Source organism: Acanthaster planci, linkage group LG01 (assembly GCF_054643075.1).
Source record: "Acanthaster planci isolate LZ-2023a linkage group LG01, COTS_SCS, whole genome shotgun sequence".
Taxonomy (NCBI): Eukaryota; Metazoa; Echinodermata; class Asteroidea; order Valvatida; family Acanthasteridae; genus Acanthaster; species Acanthaster planci.
Window position 1 is genome coordinate 9,602,820 of NC_141777.1, and position 19,856 is coordinate 9,622,675.

Below are 19,856 nucleotides of genomic sequence, written 5' to 3' on the forward strand. Positions count from 1 at the left end.
TAATCTAGTTTGGTTGATGTGTGAAAGCTGTATTGACATTGATTGGGCCTTTCCCAAGTTTTTCTTCACAAGTTGTACAAACGGTCTGGAACCAGTTACAAAGGGTCAACAGTACCCCCGTCCCTTCTCCCCCCCCCCATCCAGGACCAGCATCCCCATGCTAAATGTACAGGAAGAAATTTGCACAAGGTAAAACAAATTAGCTGTGATGCTGAGTCTGTCCTCACTCTCTGAGCCATCCCTGGCTGATTACAGAGTATTCCATTCCAGTGACTGTCAGACATCAGAAAGTTTTTCATATTAATAGCTTCAGTCCTTATCAACAAAATCATTCTTTTCTTTTGTCTCCTCCTTGCCTGCAGGTTGTGTGAACCCCAGTGTGAGCCTTCTCCATCTCTTCCTCGGTATTGCTCCATCAGGTGTGCATTTTCTTAGTTGCGAGAGGTTTGTAGGAAGCCCCGTTGAGTGGACGCTCTGATTTGAGTAATACGTGGAATGAAGTGTCTTTAGAGTATTTTCATTTTATGGCACCAAATAGCTTCCAAAAATAGAACGGTATTTGCTGGAATAAGTATACATGTTTAAATTGGACATACATTATGTTGACACCCTTTTTATCCATTCTCTGGATTTCAGGATTTTTCGCTCAAAAATTCTAAATTTGTAGATATTTAATCATTCAGGTTTGGCCACTTTTACGCACTTCTTACAAAAAATCACATATAATATTCAATTAATCAATACCATTTGGCAAAAAACTTTGGCCTCACAGCCATTCAAAGCCCTGAAAAGTGATACTGTTTTATTGTCATTGTTTGAACCCATCTGCTGGTTGGTCTATGGATCTCATCCAGTCTCACCCGTTGAAAACTTTTTAAAGGTTATGTCTGACAAAATGTTTGTCAGATCAGTGAAACGAGAAAAGGCTGGAGAGATGCATGTGTGTACATGCTGTCACATTTCTAATGAAAGATGAAGGCAAAAGTGGGATTGGAATCTTTTGCTGTACATGCATGTTTATTTATTCCCTTGTGCACACAACGGATTCTAGTTGCTACACCATCTGTGGTTCCAACATTCAAAAAACTGTGATGCTGTCTAAAAATGATACTGAAAACCGTCCATTAGTAAAATCATTTTGGTTCGCAGCAGATAAAAATCCAAAAGGAGCTGTAAGGATTGTCAATATTGTTTGTTGGCTATTGATTGTATTGATTTAAGTGTGTTTATATTGTTGATAATGGGCAAATTCTCAAAAATGTTATTTATTAAAGATTCATAAATACCGACTTATTTTTCTATTCCTATTGGTTGAAGCGCATCATGCGACCATGTATTAACATTTGATAATGCCCGCCGAGAAGTGATAATGTCCACTGCGTAAATCATGAGCTGGCACATGGATACGAGACAGTTTAATTGATTCTGATTGGCCAGGAGTCTGTTGGAAAACTTTCAAAGGAATAAAGGTACATAAAAATGGACAGGGGTTTTCAGGAAAATGAAAGTAAAATTTTAGAACAAAATTGTTGGAAATCCATCACATGTTAACTTCTTTTGACTCTCTGAATTAAAAGGTATTTATGAATGGGAATAAATATGTGCTTGGCCAGAGGAGACTGAACGCTTATTATGCCCTCGCCTGCGGCTCGGGCTTCAGTCGTATCCATTCTCCTGAGCCGGACTTCAATGCACATTTAAGACTGGTCTAGCACATATTCATTCCCGTATTAAAACTTGTCATGAGAGATATGAAATGATGAAACAGTTGTATTCCTTTTTAGGGGAGGGGATTGTTTGGTTTGTGTGATTTTGTTTTCAGTTGCAGGTAGCTTAATTGTGGTCTTGTTCGATTTAAAATGCTTTAGTGTAAAGATCAATCAATTCACCTGTATTTTGATAATGCATGTACCAACTGTATATCTTCACAATTATGTATTCTCGTTATCTTACCTGTTTAGAAAATAAGACATTTGGCTTAGATTAAAGTAAGACATGCAGTTCCAACTTTCTCTTGTCATGTTATGGATTTTTAAAGTGTAGTAATCACAGTGAAGTCTGCGAATTGGAACTCGTGTAGACATTACATCATAACAAGTGCAATTGGAGGTTTTTGTGGAAGGAAAACACCCTTGCTGATTTTGAGCTTTTGAATGGTCATTTCTGTGTGGTTTTGGGGGCTTTTTTCTTAATGTTTTAATAATTTTTTGGCAGTTAATTCAATTTTTCCTGGGGTCACACAGTTGTTTTATATCTGGCTCTCTTGTTGAATGCACGACGGTCGCTCGGCTTGATTGAGCCCTCGAAGTATTGACAAAGTCGTACAAAAAATCCCAAAAGTGTATGCGAGTGTTTGATGCAACAGCGCCCTCGGGTCTCAAGAAATTGTGTCAAAATTTATGTTAACGGTTTACGAAACGTGCCCAGAGGCGCACACAAAGTTCCGCGGAAAATAAATGAAAATTTTAACCCTTTATTTAGAAGATTATTAGACAAGATCGACCAGAAGGACATTTGTTATTGCAACCTGTTGTCGGGTAGTGTAGACTCCACACTATTTTGGGGTAGGGGCGCCCGTTATCTTAAACTCCACACCTCAAGAACCGACCTAAGTCCGCGCGCCCCCGAATCATAATGGCGAACCATTATTATTGCGATCGCACTCTTTTGCATAGCTGATAGGCGTTCAAAGCGGGCCGATCGAGCCCATTTTAAGTTTTGTATTTTTGGAGTGGGTTGGGCTGCAGTAACATTGTTGTATTGCATAAGGGAAAGAATCCAATTAATTTCAGCAAGGGAGCAGACCACACTCCCTGAGCATCTTTTGTTTTTACAGCGATTTCCTTGATGCAACAAAACAACAAGCTTTTCCTCTACATTTCTTCCACACCCTAACGCTGTGATGCTCCAAAGCGCTTAAAGACAGAGGCGCCAATCCTTGAGTGAAAATTACCATGAAAAAAATTAGAAAGACTAAAATAGTAACCAGGGAAATCAATACCAACCACGGATGTTCCCAGTAGCGTAGCCAAGGGGATGCCGCAACTGCATACAGAATGCAACGATGGAATCAGAACAAACTCGGGACCATCTGAGAAGTAAACCAAGATGGCGAAAACATGAATAGCATGAATACTGTGTTACAAGAATGGAGGGGGAGGCTCAATCACTCCAAGGCATTTTCACGGAAATTGCCATTTTTTTCTCATTCATCATTTTTTCCAGTGCTTTTGTCGTTCTTTTTTTGCACGTTGCTGGCACATTCTGCCGCCCTAACGGACGCACGGCACAGCGCCCTCTTTTAAACCTGGTATTTCTGGTACACAGGCGGTAGAGGGGTGTGTCAATTTGTTCGTAGTTTGATTGGCTTGAAGTTTTTGTTGATGTTGTCACCTGAATGTCGACCTGCACGCCTCTGACCAGGCTTTGGTCTTATCAGTGTGGCTGTTCAATCTTTTTTGATTCCTGACTAATAGGGGCAACATTCAGCCGGTGTCCGGCCGGTCGCTCACCGAGTATAACAGTCATTTTACCGACTTGTCACGTGCAATTCGAAAATGAGCTAATACAGTTGGGTACCCTAACGTGGCGCACTTCGATGTTTCTCTCAACTTTTCCACCTGCCGTGATGCCAAACGTTTCTGTTAAAAACACTTCAGATTCATTCACTTAAAAGCCGGTACTTTATACCATAATTTTTTATAAAAAAAATTGTGTCATGAAATTTAGTCCGAATTCAAGACGGTTGCGTCTGGAAATAAGGACACAAATTCAGCTGATTGTTTCCTAAACGTGGCGCATTGATTAATCCTGGGAAAATGAGGAATTCCAACATTAACATTGAAGTATTTAGTTAAAGTTGATAGACCCTGCTAAAACATTATTAAATCAATTCACACCCAAGTAACAGATTGTAACAAAATTGTTTTCTATAATTGGACACATTTTGTGCGCTTAAACAAATGGCAAAATATAATTTTACTGGAACGGGAATGTAAACTTATGATTTATGAACAGGAATGTTGAGAGTTTGATACAAATTCAATTATTTTGAAGGTTGGGTTAAAAATGTTGCTCTAGCAAGCCTCCACTACGGACAAAAATCAAAATGCACAATGATAGGGGCTGCTCTACGTATACTACATGAACATATAATCTAACCAAACCAAACCCAACAATACACACCTTAAAGATCTTGCAGAAGAAATAATAACCAACAAACATTTTAGGATTATCTGGGGAAGGGTTGGTGTTGAAGGCAGGTTTGTTATCTACTATTCGGATTTCTGTTCATCATCAGTTAAAGGAATATTCTAGCAGAGTAAAAAGTGCAAAGCCCATTTAACAGTTGAACTTTAACAAAACAGCAGCAGGTCTCAGCAAAGGAAAACAAGTTAGGCCAAGCGTCGTAAATTAGGTTTAGTATAGACCTGCTTTTTCTCCTTCAGGTCTATGAGAAAAGCAAGTAAGCCTGAGAGAAACCTGCCGGGAGTGGTGACTTCTGACGTTGCATGATACATGCAAACCAGACCGAACGCGTACCGCCGGTGCAAAACAGTAGCATGATCCATTCATAGAATCCTGCTCACTTCTCCGCATGCGCATATTCGCACTGCTAATCAAAAACCCCGCGCTGCGTTACGCGCGCTTATTAGTCAGAGTTCAGTATGGCTGCCGAGCCGGTGATCGTAAACCACGAGCGTGACATGAAAAATGTCGACAATTCCACGGACAACAGGTCTTTGAATTTGAAGAAAATGAGGACTGATCCGCAGAATAAGGTTACAGTCATCTTGGGGGGACAGTGGGGGGATGAAGGCAAAGGGAAACTGGTTGATCTCTTGTCCACAGATGCGGATGTCGTGTGCCGGTGCGGGGTGAGTAGTGCAGTGTACAGCTAGTATGCAGGTATGGTCTAAGTTAACGTTAAGTTACGCATTGACATTGTACACTTAGTCATGATTGATGGCTTTATACTCCAGCTAGCACACACTTGTGAGCTGTTGTTTTGTTCTGCCATCCCAGGAATCATGGTCATTTGGTGAGACTTGTCTTTAATGATAATAACTCATGATATGAACATAGTCATTAGGCCTATCATGATCAGTTGATCTGATCTGAATGGTTTGGTCAGCAAAATGCCCTCCAAGGCACATCCACGCTAACCTCTGAGAAGCGCACTGCATGTGGAATGACTAGACCAAAGCATTTTAGTGGTGCTGCTTCAGCTTGGATTTGAATACATCCAGTGAAGAACTGTCTACAATGCAGAGCGGGTAGATTGTTCCAGTCTTTTTTAGTGGAAACTGATGATTGATATAAACCGGCACTTTGTTTTTTTGCGTAGAGGTTTGCTTTTTCTTTATGGAACTTGAGTCTGGGGACTTGTTATTAAATAAGTTTAACTCTGAGTGGGGTATTCTGATGCGATCGGGAGTCATTTACTTGCAGTGACTTGTGTCGAGTCATTTATTTACCCATCGGGACTCGAGTCACCAAATATTGCAAGTGGAGTTGGACTCAAGTCAGGTCGTGGACTCCAATCGTTACAACTATGGGGCTCGAAGAAGTGTATTTGCCATAATGTGAAAGCCAATTTCCCTTTCTGTTGCCATGCTCATATTAGCTCCCCCATGCGAGTAAGTGAACAAAGCTAGTAGAGGGGAACAAATTGTCTACAACAAGAACTCTTGCGAGCATCCATTTGCCAAATGTTGTGCAACATTGTCATGAATTTGTTCCCCTGTGTTATCAGTAAATCTTCTGAGCATGCACACATGAAACGTGAAAAAGGCTTATTGAAAACATTTTAATGGCACATTTTTGCCCCTTTCCAAATTTGTTCAAATGTTGTTTTAAATGAGTGAATAAAAAAGAATAATTGGATTTAAATTGTAATTTATATTGGCGATTTTAATCAAGAGGATCAAATCAGCCAACCCTAGAATCAGGGAAGCTAAGAGTAAAGTGTATTCCTGGGAACTGGTCATACATATGCTTTTATGGTATTACTTAGAAAATTCCCCCTCACTACTGAGTGATGGTGCGATGTGGTAGGATAATGCATCAATATTGTGACCAAAACAGTGTGCCCAGCTACAGGTTCAAAGGACTTGAGTCAAAGTAACACTCCTGGCCTTCTGAAGTCATCCCCCCCCAAAAAAATCAATAATGCCCTTTGTTGTGTTAAACTCAAATTCAACATTTACTTGAAATGGGATATTTAGTTTTCTTTTCCTGATCTGTGTTTGCGGAGGATTTTGTTGAGGGATATAATATCCCATCTTCCTGGATATCAGGAAAACCTTGAGAATGAGTTTCCTTTTTTCCAGTCAGGGAAAAGTCAGGGAATTTGACTGGCTCAAAAGAGAAAGTGGTCAGTCTTTTAATAAAAATAAGGGGAAGAGTGCGTTGTGTATACCCTTGAAAGATTTCTTAGTACGTAGGTGTTACGAAAGCACACATACCTGTACTGAACTTGAGGGTCATCCTCTAAGGTTTGGATTCAGTGAATATAATCATTTTTTTGTAATTTGACTTGTGTAACATGTCCCACTTTCAAAGTGAAACTCAATTCCTTGTTTAGGCCCCCCCAAAGGTTTGTCTCTGGTCAGACTGATGTTATGGAATTGGTGAGGCAAAGTGGCTTTTTTTGGTCCCTTTTTTGCTTCAGGGTTGGATTGTGCACACAAGTTGTCAGGTCAAGGGACTAGACCAGCTTTATTATGATTATAAGCTGACAACAAACAACTTTGTATCCATAGTCTGTTATCATTTTTTTGACATCTATCCCATCAGGATCTATTGCCCTGAGTAAAAGATTGAGCTGCCCGCAAAAAGCTTCAGGCCGTGCGGCAGTGGAGGGTGTTGAAAAAAAGATTGATGCGCATGCTTAAAATCGATGCGTGTGCTGACCAGAGATGAAGGACCTTTTTTTTGGCCTTACGTGAAGATTTACTGGTAAACTTAACATTCTGTAAGAATGGCAGGCATTTTTGCATTTCACATAATTGGCTACTGTGCTTGAAGGCACAGCAAACCCTATCATTAGTAAATTTCATCCTGCTTTACATGCAGTAGATGAATATTTCAGTTGAGTTTCTTTAACCTGTAAGGATATTTAGTTATTTACTCACTGGGGTATCTTACAAGATAGCCTCATCTTGTCATTCCGGGCTGTAATTACAAGTTGCATTGTAGGTGACGTTGCATAAAGTCCTAATTTACATGTACTTCTGTTTTTGTTTTTAAGCATTTCTTGCTTTTCTCCCCATGAATGTGCATTATTCAGATTTGATTTGTGCCTTTTAAATAAAAACCATAGATCTGTACTTTTTTGTATTGTTTACATATTTTGAGTCAAGCATGGCAAGGACTCCACACTTTCATGCATTTAATCACTTCAAATTAAAATCTTTTAATTAATTACATGTACACGGTAAACCTTCACATAAATAGTACTTTCATGATCTGGATACATCAGCTTTATTGGCTGATAAAAACAACTGGTTCATTTTCAGATACAGTCTTCTACTTTTGGGACATGTTAAAATCTCTTTGAGTGCTGTTCCTGTGTTGCATACTGTACTTCAGGGGTAGCAGAATAGATCTTTATATTCACAAGGAAACCATTTATGATCTTGTTCCCAGAGCCTGCATCTGTTATAAATTATAAACTAATGATAGTACCAGACTATTTTATATGACTGCCCCCCATTAATTTTCAAAATCTGGCTTAAAACTCAAAATTTATTTTTGATCTCAAATTTGAATCATTTATCAGCGTGGACAGGTATTTGTCATGAAGTTTCATTTTATTGCATACTTTCATGTTTCAAAAATGAAGAGGGAAGCTTGTCTTCAGTTTCAACATGGCCGACCCAAGCATAAAGTCTATTACATAACGTTCACGCTCGTAAATTCTTAATTTACAATGTAGTCTAACTATTGAGGAACAGATCAACACATTCATACAAGACAAAGTTTATACCACTGGTCAGTGAAGTTGACAATAGTTAGCCACCTAAAGCTTCCAAGGACAATGGTAGCCAAATGCACTTTTGATGCCAAAGCAATTGTATCACTGGAAAATCTGCCCCAAATGACGTAACCTTTTCGTTCAGGAATACAGAAAATGAAATCCCCAAAGGTCTCCAAATGTTAGGACAAAGATTGGGGTGCACTATGCATTTGAAGGATAATAGTATTAAAGAAAATTCTTTTACCTGTGTTTGTGTTTCTAAAAATGGTTTGTTCATTGTAATTACAGTGGTAAGATTGAAAAACTGAATTCGTGCAACTTTCTTTGTCAGCATAGCTACCATAATTTATCCAAACTCCATATTGAGTTGGTATCCCACTTCTCAAAATGGCTGGCAGAGTGTTCCTTGGGCAAACACCTTTCGGTTATTCACCGCCTTCCTCAAAGTCCACCCCAGTGCAATGTTCAAATGTGAGGAAGTCACAGGCAGTCAAATGACGGAAGATGAGCCAAACCATCTCCCGAGGGCAGAAACGTCTTCCTATCATCTGGCCTTGTGGAATTTATCTGATCTGTAGAGATGGGGCTGCTCGCAGGCCCGGCATGGCTGCCCCAAGATCTATCCACCAGATCTGAGCAGGAATCCCAGTCATGGGCCTATCGGCATTCCCATCCTCGACATATTTGGCCTGGGTCAGGGTAACAGACCAGTCTAGCTTGCCATTTGATAGAAGCTCACTAATTAAAAATCTTAGCATCTCTGATGCAGACTTTGCAACTCTTTGCAGATTGATTGCATTTTAAAGAGTGTCTTGCCTGTCAGAAGTAAATTGCATGAAAAATAATTGTAGAGTAATACACCTTCAAATGTTTGGCAGTTTTTATTTTTAAGCAGAAAATGATAAATGAAAGGTGTAGACACAACTTAAAAGTTCACTTAAATAAAAGAGACACCATGCCTGCATAATGTGTGCCATTTCTGAAGAACACACAGATGCATAATACATGTACCAGTATGTACATGTATGTATGCACAGTGTTTTTTCATTAGATTCTCTTAATTTCTCCAATATGCTTACATGCGTAGTCAGATTTGAAAACCAAACAACCAAGTACCGTCTCTGCTTGATGATTTCCCTAACTCGGTGTATAATGTTAATAATATGTTCAAGGTTGGAGGAGTCTCTTAGGACATAAATAATGAGTGTTGATAGCTGTACCATTTCCAATATGAAAAAAGTACCCTTAATTTACATGTACACGTACCGATATATATTCAAGTCAATAGGCTTACAGGCTTGTTTTGCGAGAGGCCACAGGATGTGTCATTGAACACTTATACTGTATTCTATTCTTTGATCGGCTACATGTACAGCTACATGTAACTACATGTACACGCACAGCTTGCCCCATTTAAAGTGCCAGTGTGCATTGAACGTAGGTGCATATACATATACATGTATGTTCATGCATCAGGTGCTAAACACAATGAGAAATCTACCAAAGATTGTACAGCCGTGTAGGGAAATTGAAAGACCATGTACTGCAGGGCTAAAATTCCTTCTGAAAAGTACTTGCAACCAGTGTACAAGTTGACAGTGTAATTACGTGAAACTTGCACTTATAAAAAGTACTTGTGCTAATGTGACACAATGTTTAAAAGCAATGTTTGCCACAAAGAAGCTGTTACTGATAGTGAATGCACTTGTATTTGTTTGAGCCAGCTACAAAGGTCTTGTCTGAATTGAAGTTGAGCAGTTTCTTCAGTTTGCCCAATGTTATCAAGCAGTGCCGTTGGCCGCTTGCTGCTTTGGCATTCACAAGCATACAGTGGAGTCGTCTACGTAGCTGTGATCATTTCATTTGGAAGTGAAAATTCATATGGAAAAAACCCTTCAGAATTGTCCATGGTTTTATCATTGGGTTGTAGAGCGAAAGAGCTTCAAGCAGGTATCAAACACATAAGCATGTACATGCACAGTACATGTATGTGTCTCCACAAGGCACATTGTTTTGTATATTATGAGCATGTGCTATTCTATAAACATAGTGGAAGGAAAATGAAAGATATGAAGTAAACTATGGGACAGAAAGAACCCCTCCGTCTTAGTGTTGGTCAGTTTTATACTGGTTTCTCAGGAATTCTTTTCAGAAATCTGGGGCGGATGTGTTAAGTGACAATAGGCTGGAGTGTGTATAGGGATTAGACTTGTGGGGGGGTACCCTGCCGTCCCATTTTGTGCCTGGTATAAATTGGAGATACATGTACGTGTACGTAGGACTACGTGGCCCCTTTTTTATTTGCTTGGCACTTTCTGAAGTCAGATGTCAAGGAAGCCAAATTAATCGTTACATAGAATCAATTCTTCCAAAAAAGTGGAATCATGATTCCAATTCTACTTTTGGAATGAATTCTAATTCCAGCATGGAATGACCAATGTCGGGCACATGAACAGTGCTATGTGTGTGCTGGGTGTCCTGTAAAGCATTTAAAAGTCCATGGCCAATTGAAAGTGTGACATCGTTCTATCTGAGGCATATGGAAGGGCTACCTTGGGCCTGAAAGGAAATGTTGACTAATCCAATCCAGAGATCACACTTTATTTTTAGCAATTAGCCGCCAAAATGTCTCTTCTATTATGGCAAGGCCAAAAAAAGTTCTGCTTCCTTTTACACGGCATCAAAAACCAGGTTAGGTACGTACCAGTACACGTAGAAACAGTGGCACTTTTACACTGATTCGTTGTGCCAATAAGTGATTTATTTAGTTAAGAATAAAAACAGTAAGCTTTAATCAATGCCATTGCGCCCCCGGACATCCTGGTAATAGTGGCGCCCTCTTTTGACTGGTTTTAGCCAATTCATGACGAAAGCAAAACGTACACTCAGGACATGTGACGTACTTACCGGCACGGACTTGAATGTTTTTTCTCACTTGGCTATTCTTCTCGGCTCATTCTGATCCAGGTTGTCAAATATTTGACTTTTAAATGTACTTCATTTATAGCATTTTATTCATCAACATTTTATAAAAATTCAGCATCAATAAGAGACACATAACATCGTCTTTTCATGTGTTTGGCGTGTGGTATCGGTGTACCTGTACATGATTACAACAGACATGTACGTGGCTATAAACTTGTGCAAAATGAGTGTGAAAAATTGCGCTCTGGTTTTAACAACGCTCCGGCTATAACGACAGAATTGTGAAAGTCTGCCTGCCCTCGTAATAACGGGAGTCGACTGCATACAAGTAGTGCTGTCATATTTGGATTGGTCTACATAGCTATGTTAACGTTCGTGCTGTGAACTCCAGACCTGTATAAGTTATCAGTCCAGGGAAAAATACAAAACTAAGAGGGTTTTTCTGTTTTGGCATGTTCAGGTCAGTTGCTCTTTGCTTGTGATTTATGGGTTTGTGCCCATCCTATTGAAAAAATATTTGCATGCAGTATTTGCCGGTGATGACCTTGAAAAATAACATGGGTGCATGTCACCATGCCAGCGTGAACCTTTCCCAGCTTCTGTTCCCTTGAATTTCGTAAGTTATTGACAAGGATATGGCCCTGTCGCTCTTTTCCAATCTTTAGAGCACTTTTAATAAGGGAAGGTTTAAACTTGACTGACGTTGAGCAGCAATAAAAAGCTGCTTACATTCTGCTGAGCTGTCGTCAAGGACGGTGGCAAATAGACGCTGATGAATGCATTAATGACCAGGAGCAGTTAGTGGTGATGAGTGTAGGATCTGAGTTGGTAAAGCACACATGGATAGCTGGCTGCCCTTTCAGCCGTTCAAAAGCCACCTTTGATGAAACCCTACGGTTCGTCATAGTGCTGCCTTAATGGCATGAATCATTAGTAAAAGAAGAGACAGGAAAAAAATCATTGCGTGCATAAATGCACGCATGCTTCTAGAAACCAAGCACACAAGTGTATTTTATGCATGCTGCACCTTTATCTATTGACGTCTGTGTGTTGTGTTTTTATCTCAGTGAATAATATTCTTGATAATTAAAAAGAAAAACTACCGATATTCACCAGTGCATAGGTACATGCATGCAAAACTGACATACCACTTGCCTTTTTTCAATTCGTCAGTATTGACTTTCTACAAATATAAAAATATTGCCCAGCCAATCCAAAACTCTTAAGGATTGAGGAGAGAAACCATACTGGGGGGAATAGCATAATTGAATTTTACACTGGATATTCAGTTGCTCTGGTGAAGTCACATAATTATCTATCTGCTCCGAGCAGGAACAAAAGAGGGTGTGTTTTTAAATGAAATTGATAGTCCTTAGCTAGGAACTCACCGCGTAGGCATGCAAGTTTATGCGTATTTGGTGCAGGCCATGCTGAGTGCATGCAACAAATTTATGCTGGAATCTACATGGTCTTCAGGTGTGTGTCAAATGCGTGCAGGAACCTAGGTGGAAAACTCTCACCCGTCTGCCTTTCTTTGGCCTGTGAGAGTGTACTTCAACATGGCAGATACAAGTACATGTAGTTCGTTCAGGTATGAGGTGTACGAGATGAAACTGTCAGATTGACACCTGTTCATGTATTTATATTTCTTTGGTTTTTTTCTTCTTTTTTTTTAGGGAGGGAACAATGCAGGTCATACAGTGGTTGTGGATGGCACGGAATACGACTTCCACCTTTTGCCCAGTGGTATCATCAACCCAAACTGCAAGTCAGTCATAGGTATGCACGTGGCTTACAGAAAAGTTAGACTTTTTCTCACTGACTGAAGAGCAATCCATTACTTTTGTGCACAGCCAGAGAGGGGGGTCACGTAAACCTCACACCAAAACTGGTCTTCCCAGTATTTTGTGCATTGTTTGAGTAATAACTAAATGTGTATTACATATTCATGTACAGGCAAGGGACTTCCCCTCAGATCATCAGATTTTCGCCTTTTTCACTTCACACTCATGCCATTGAAAATTAAAAGTCATTGTGTAAAGTCTTGTAAAGATTGGAATTTCCTTGTTTTTTGGTCAAAGTCAAAGTTACAAGCCTGCATGCAGTAATATTTGCACATTTTAATGTAATGATTGTCTCGTAATACTTGAAGATTTGACTCTTTAACACGGAAAACATTTTTAATCATATCATGTGGTGTTTGACCAAAAACTTACTATACATGTAACTTCAGGAAATCAGTTCTTTCCCATTCCCCTCAGAACTGGAGCTACTGTTCACATTGTTGAACCTTCAAGCATGGGTTTTATAATTGAAATCTTTACATTAACAGCAACAAACACATACAGAGGCAAGCCTGAATCACATTTCTGCCCAGTTACAAGCTGATTTGGGACAAAAAGCCTGATGCTGCCTGAACAATTTGGCAGGGATATTCATCGGTTCTTCTTTGGGCAATCAACTGCTCTCCACGAAGTGTTTGTTATGTACAGTATTGATAATCTTCTCAGAAGCAAAAAAAACCTCTATGACTGATAGATTTGGTGGACAGCCCCAGCACACTAATTAAATGTCTTCTTTGTTTGTTCCCAGGTAATGGATTGGTGGTACATTTACCAGGGTTATTTGAAGAGGGGGCGAAGGCGACGAAAAAAGGTTTGAATGGATGGACCAAACGGCTACTCGTATCCGACAGGGCTCACCTTGGTAAGATAAATTACAGACAGTTTTCGAACTGGCATGAATTTATAAAAAGAAGTACATAATTGGCCGATTTTGTTGAGATTCACTTATGTACATGTAACTTTTGTAAACAGTTTCAACATGAAAACTGTTAGAACTCTAAATGTTAGATTTGTGTGTTTGTGCATCATTTCAGTGTTTGACTTCCATCAGTCTGTGGATGGTTTGCAGGAAAAAGAGAAGGGCAAAAAAAGGTCAGTGTCTCAGATAAATAGTTTTCCTCTTTCTCGTATCAACAATAAGTAGATTATTCTCATTGAGTCCTTCCCTCCCAAAACTAATCGAATTAAGGCCTGTTCATACTTTCGGAAAATGTGTAAATGAAACAAACGTGATGTCACAAAATAATTGCAAAGAAATTCACTTTGGTTGAAAGGTGTTTAGTTTTTGCAAATTCGTAATACAAATATTCGATGTGACATCACAATTCTACATTAATGCTCACTTTCGTGCCAAGCATTTACGCCTACATGCAGCTTGTCATCCGCCCTGAAAATATTGTCATTTTTGCTTTAAAGTGCTCCTGTGCTGTCAACAAAATACAGTCAAACCTGCCGTTGCAGCCACCTTATTATAGCAGCCGCCTCGCTAAACTAGCCACCTTAGCTGGTCCCAGTTTGATTCTCACGTAAACATACTGTAACCATACTGTAATTATTGACTTTGAAATTCTCCCCGTTATTTAGTTCCCAGACTGTACGTTTGTATTTTATACAAATGACACTGAGCGCACAGACTAATATATCGTTCACTGCACATGCCACACGCAACGTTGCTGCATTGTTTGTTGCAAATGTCAAGTGTTTGTGTGCTTGTTTTCATTATCAGTGATTTAGATTTGAAGTGCCAAACTTGTGAAAAGCCTACATCATGAACAAAAGTTGAAAATTGCATGCTGATTTCTTCCTGCCATTCTTGTGTCTTGAGAGCAAGAGATACATTCAAAATAAAGTTTTTGCTTCCAACTGATACATTTTTATTAGCATTGTAGTATTTATTAGTACATGTATTATTCAGCTGGAGGGTTTACATTGTACCTACAGTTGTACAAATGTGTGTATGTACACGTACATGTACGTGTGTACAGCCTTGCTCTAGTGGCCACCTACCCTAGTGGCCATAAACAGCCGGTACCGCAGGTGGCCACTATATCAAGGTTTGATATAGTTTAGTCAGAATTAAGGTTACATACGTGTATAACTTCGATATTTCATCTCTCACCTAGGTTCAAAGTACTAGTAAAGCCTTTGTACATGTATGCAGGAGTGATGCCTATGCATGAAAAATTCATTGCTAAATGCATGTGGAAGTGCTTTCAAGGATATGATTTTTTTCCTGGAAAAGGAGTGCATCCTTTTCATTGCTAATGGGTTCAAAGTGTCAAACATGTGTATGCTATACCAGCATTAACAGCACACGTCATCACCCTCTGTGCATGCAGGGTTGGATCAAGATAAATTTTTATTAGGCCAAAATTGGTTTCTGGATAGCCGAAAAATCTGGAAATATTTCATATATCCTTGTACGGTCTTTTAGAGGGGCAAGGCCACCAGTACATGTCGGCCCTTTTTATCAATACTTGTAGAAAGAAGTGAAATAAATAGGCCAAAAAATTTCTCTGATTTTAACCTCCCCCCCCAAAGTCTCCCCTTGTTGCCACCCTTGGATCTGCTAATGTTATTCAAGTACTGAGATACAAAACTGCTGCAAACTGTTTTCTTACTACAGTGATCTAAAATACAAATCACAAAATATGGAGGGCCTGACATTCCGATCCTAGCCGAAAAATTCTGCTAGTATCAAAACGTCAAGCCCTCCATATTTTGTGATTTATTTAAGTACAAATTAAAGTGCCTGTAGATGTGCAGAAACTTCATAAGTCTGGGACTTCTGTAAAGGTCTATCATTATATTACACAGGGCTTAATACTCCAAATTTAACAGGACATAATTAGCTTTATATTTATTGAACGAAGTTCGATTTTTATCAATTTTAAGGGGTCTGCTCGTAAGTCTGACGCCTCATAATTCCGACACCTCATAAGTCCAAAAAATCATTTTAAAAAGTCCATAAGTCCAACGCCTCATAGGTCCAATGTCTCGTAAGTCCGACGACCCATAGGTCCGACAAATGCATTTAAAAGTTTCTTCGGACCGTGGCATAGATCCAACTCCTCCAAAAATCTGACGCCTTGAAAGTCCAACGTTTGATTTGATGCTGTTTACGAGTGTATGGAGATGGCGCTAGGAACAAGACTGGTTCCTGGTGTCAAGTATGGTGTACTATTTATGACACGCAGCGTCGCTTTGCGCGGGCACACACTCCTCCATGTTTCACAGTCAATCGCACTGACGCCTTGTATTAAGTCCGACACCTCGTTGGTCCGACTTAGGATTTATGAGGCGTCGGACCTTTGAGGTGTCGGAACTATGTGGCTGAAAAAAAATTGCCAATAAATCTGACGCCTCATAAGTCCGAAATTCAAACTTTTGAAGCGTCAGACTGGGTTCTGCCCAGGATGATTTTAGTGCCGGCAGGACTATCTAACCATCATACCATCATCTAACTTTTCATACCAGAAAATTTTTGGAATCTAAAAGCCCCCAGATGGCCGGAAACAGCACTTTCTGGGTGTTTTCAGCTGTGTATACACAGCCTAGAATTAGGGATTTCATGTCTGAAATTTCTGAAATTTAATAAAAAAATTTGTAATTTTGGTCAACTAGGATGAGGTGATAATTTTAGACGGGCAATTGAATTAGAAAAAAAAAAGTAGAAATAAATATTGATTTTATTCTGTAAATCCCTTAAATATTGAATTAATTTCTATCTCTATGATGCCCATAATTTTTCATTGCTATTCAAATCATTTTTCATTTTTTTGTGTGTGTTGAAAATAAGACGAAACATGCAAAATCTTGGCGGAATATTTTCCTTATTTTCTTTGTACGAAAGTTCGTACAGTATGCATATGGGATAACGACATTCATAAATGTGTGGAGGGATTTTCTGAACAGTCATTTTAAAGTCTACATGAACATAATGTAGATTGGCCATTTGCTTTTCTGACACATCTGGCCATATGTCACGTGCATACTGAGCGCGTGTATCTTGTTTACGGAAAAGGCAAAATCATGCTGTTACTTTTGAATAAAAAAATTGCGGAGTTAATATTTTCACCGTGGGATAAACAACAATTAACGAATGCGGTGCGATCGTTGGTTTAAAAAAACGATCGCAGTGATCGTTTTATGCAACATCGAACAGAAAATACATGCACCGAATGTTGCTAACCGTGGTCGGCGCGGCGAAAAACAGTCACGGTCGATTGTCAGTTTTGCAAGTACATGTAAAATTGTTTTTCTGCCAGATTTTTAAGTGTTTAAACGAAGTGTGAATGGGGTCATTTGCAATTTTGTCTTTCTGAAAGTTAAGCCAAATTTTCTTTTCAAGTTGTGGAACTGGGTAAAATGCGGAACTGGACAAACAACGCTGTACATCATGGAGAGGAGGTTTTCTGATCTTCGCACACTGAGAGCGTTGCATGTGCAAGCCTATGTGTGGTCTTCCAACCAATGGAAAGATTCGTTACGCACTATGTACACGTGCATTGCGCGTAACAAAGCCTCCTATTGGTTCATGTTAATATTTGGTCCAGATATGTTGCATATGCACGTACGTGGGTGCGCAGACGATATGCATGGCAGTGCAAAGTGAAATTTACGAAGAAATTTTACGGTTTCTTCACGATCTTCATATCTTCACGATCGATCCCTCGACCAAGATGCTATTTTATTTGGGTTCTTATCGGGAATACGTGCCGGTCGGAAAAGTTGATTTGGCAGATTGTGGCGGTCGGCAATTCTGCGTGCCGGTTGGGCCCGACCGGCGCCGACCGGCAGCGGCAGATCCCTGGTCGGACCTATGAGGCGTTGGACTTACGATACGCACCCAAATTCAAGAAGCTCCCCCACCAACCAAGAACCCACCTTGGAAATTCTGATGGCAGTATCAATTTGGTTCATGCCCAGACATCAGTGACCAAAATTGTATACCTGTCATGTGGCTGAAGTGGGTACAGTTGTTGTCTGCTTGACTGTCTCATGCAACATTCTTGTCTGAATTCTGTGTAACCTTGGCTCAACTACATGCACACCCTCCAAAAATACATCAATGTTTGCTTGGATAGTCCTTGTCCTACAGAATAAGCTGTCTTCTCTGACTTGATGCATCCTCTCCTCAGCAAAGGAGATTTTAGAAACAAGTTGGTGGGAAAATTTTTGACTTGGCAAACAGGTGGCCCACATCAAGCGCATGTTAAGCTGTTCACACGCACTGTGCTTTCCTGCGAAAAGGACATTTTTCCTAGATACCATGAAGTATGCCGTTTCTTGTTCCTGCATGGAGCGCATTACAAAATTTCTTCTCTATTCCTATTTTTGAACCTGCTCTGTTTTGCAGTATTGGTACGACCAAGAAGGGCATTGGTCCCACCTATTCTTCCAAGGCCAGTCGCTCTGGACTTCGGATATGCGACCTCATGGCTGACTTCAGTGCCTTCTCAGAGAAGTGAGTTCTGTTGATGCATTATGAAGTTTCAGAAGGGGGAGATATGTCTTTTAGTTCATGTTAAATTTTGAAGAACATCAGGTTGCTGTCTGTTTAGAACTAGGACTGCTTCTGCATGAGGGTGAAGTTGAGTTCACACAAAAACATAAGCTTGTAAGAAAAAAAGATACCAATGTTATGATGAACCGTTAGAGAGGATTTATAGTAAAAATTACATAAATAAGTTGTGGATAAACCTTGATGATGCAAAAATGCAGATGCAAAACCTGACCAAAGCATTCCTTTCATGTATGTTTGACATTTCACGTATCATGTATCACATGTGTTTGGCATTTCACATGAAACACAGATGATTTCCTCTCCATGATATTTAGATGTCTCCTTTATTTAAAGTGGTCCATTTGTCTTGAGGATGATGGAACCACAGCGCACAAGAACACTCGCCCTGCCAAGATTGCAGAGACAGCTACTTCGCTACATTCAAACAGTTTTGATCACTTCCAATTCTGCATTTTGTTCATAGATTCCGCCATCTTGTTAATGTATATCAGAGAATGTTTCCTGATCTGGAAGTGGATATTAAAACAGAGCTAGAAAGATATGAGGTAAGCTGCCGTCAAATTTTTGTTCACAAATCCCAGTGACTTGTCAAGATAACGATATTGTGAAAGGCAGGAACATACTTTCAACTATTGCAGCAGTGGCTTCACATGTGATCAGTAGATTTTTGTCAGTTGCTTCATCTGAAATTTATTACGCCTGCAACAAATCGTGGGAATATTATGTTCTTGTATATATGTATATCAACCAAATGTTTAAATTTTGGCTCTTTTAGGCTCTTTTGGCAAATCTTTACCATGTGCATTTATTATTTGCATTAACGTTAAGAAAAAGAATATCCAAGAAAACAAAATTATTTAGACATTCCTTAGTGTTAATTTGAAGTAGCTGTCCAAATATTTCAAGTTTCTCGCAGCAACTGACCGAACCTTTCAGTTATCAGTGCAAGTTTTAAGGACAGAAAATCCAGATGGTGAAGAGTAACAGTTCTTCATGCCTGTCATGGTTCCTCTACTGTCATACATAGGAATTTGCCGAGAAACTACGGCCAATGGTTGGCGACACTGTTTACTTCATGTACAAGGTGCTGCAGGACCCAATGAAAAAGATTATTGTGGAAGGAGCTAATGCCACAATGCTGGACATTGATTTTGGTATGACCATCCCCTACCCCGTGCCATCCTCTTAGCCTGCCCACCACCTCAACCATGCTTGTCCCATTCCCTAAGTTCATACTCCCCTACCCTATTCATTTCTTTTGAAGCTTATTCTTTTTGTAGTTTTATTACTGGTAATGGAATTACAGATCCTGCCAAAATATTCTTGACGCTTGATTTTCATTGCATTGCATTGCAGAGACACAAATGTCAAGGAAAGTGCCACTCTTTACCTACCGGAATCAGAAAGTGGTTAGGAAGTCCACTTTCATTTCAACCCAAAGTTTCCTTGAAATCTGTGCAAAGAGCCTTTCTGATTCCTGTAAAATCTACTTAAAGCAGGAAACCAATGGGCATTCTTTCACCTCAAATTTTCAACGGGTAGCAAAGCCAGTGTCAAGTAACAGTAGCTGGGCTCTTTG

General features: G+C 39.6%; 2 protein-coding genes across 7 annotated transcripts in view; both read left to right on the plus strand.

Annotated features, from left to right (window-relative positions):
• Positions 1 to 2,007, plus strand: part of LOC110983958 (EF-hand calcium-binding domain-containing protein 11-like) — a 34,318-nt gene extending 32,311 nt beyond the window's left edge. For all 5 annotated transcript variants that reach the window (XM_087135550.1, XM_087135539.1, XM_022243697.2 and 2 more), the window contains one exon: positions 363 to 2,007. The gene's annotated coding sequence lies outside the window, so the exon portion shown is untranslated. The remainder of the gene's footprint in view (positions 1 to 362) is intronic.
• A 2,630-nt stretch (positions 2,008 to 4,637) lies between these two features.
• LOC110983967 (adenylosuccinate synthetase isozyme 1 B-like) overlaps positions 4,638 to 19,856 on the plus strand; it is a 30,220-nt gene continuing 15,001 nt past the window's right edge. Inside the window, exons 1-7 of one of the 2 annotated variants that reach the window (XM_022243715.2) lie at positions 4,638 to 4,877; positions 12,583 to 12,685; positions 13,499 to 13,612; positions 13,785 to 13,842; positions 18,110 to 18,217; positions 18,741 to 18,822; positions 19,305 to 19,431. In XM_022243715.2, the coding sequence (XP_022099407.1) occupies positions 4,668 to 4,877; positions 12,583 to 12,685; positions 13,499 to 13,612; positions 13,785 to 13,842; positions 18,110 to 18,217; positions 18,741 to 18,822; positions 19,305 to 19,431 (802 nt within the window). In that variant the 5' untranslated portion in view covers positions 4,638 to 4,667. Of the gene's footprint in view, positions 4,909 to 12,582; positions 12,686 to 13,498; positions 13,613 to 13,784; positions 13,843 to 18,109; positions 18,218 to 18,740; positions 18,823 to 19,304; positions 19,432 to 19,856 lie in introns of both variants that reach the window. The other variant, XM_022243716.2, reaches the window with a different exon arrangement.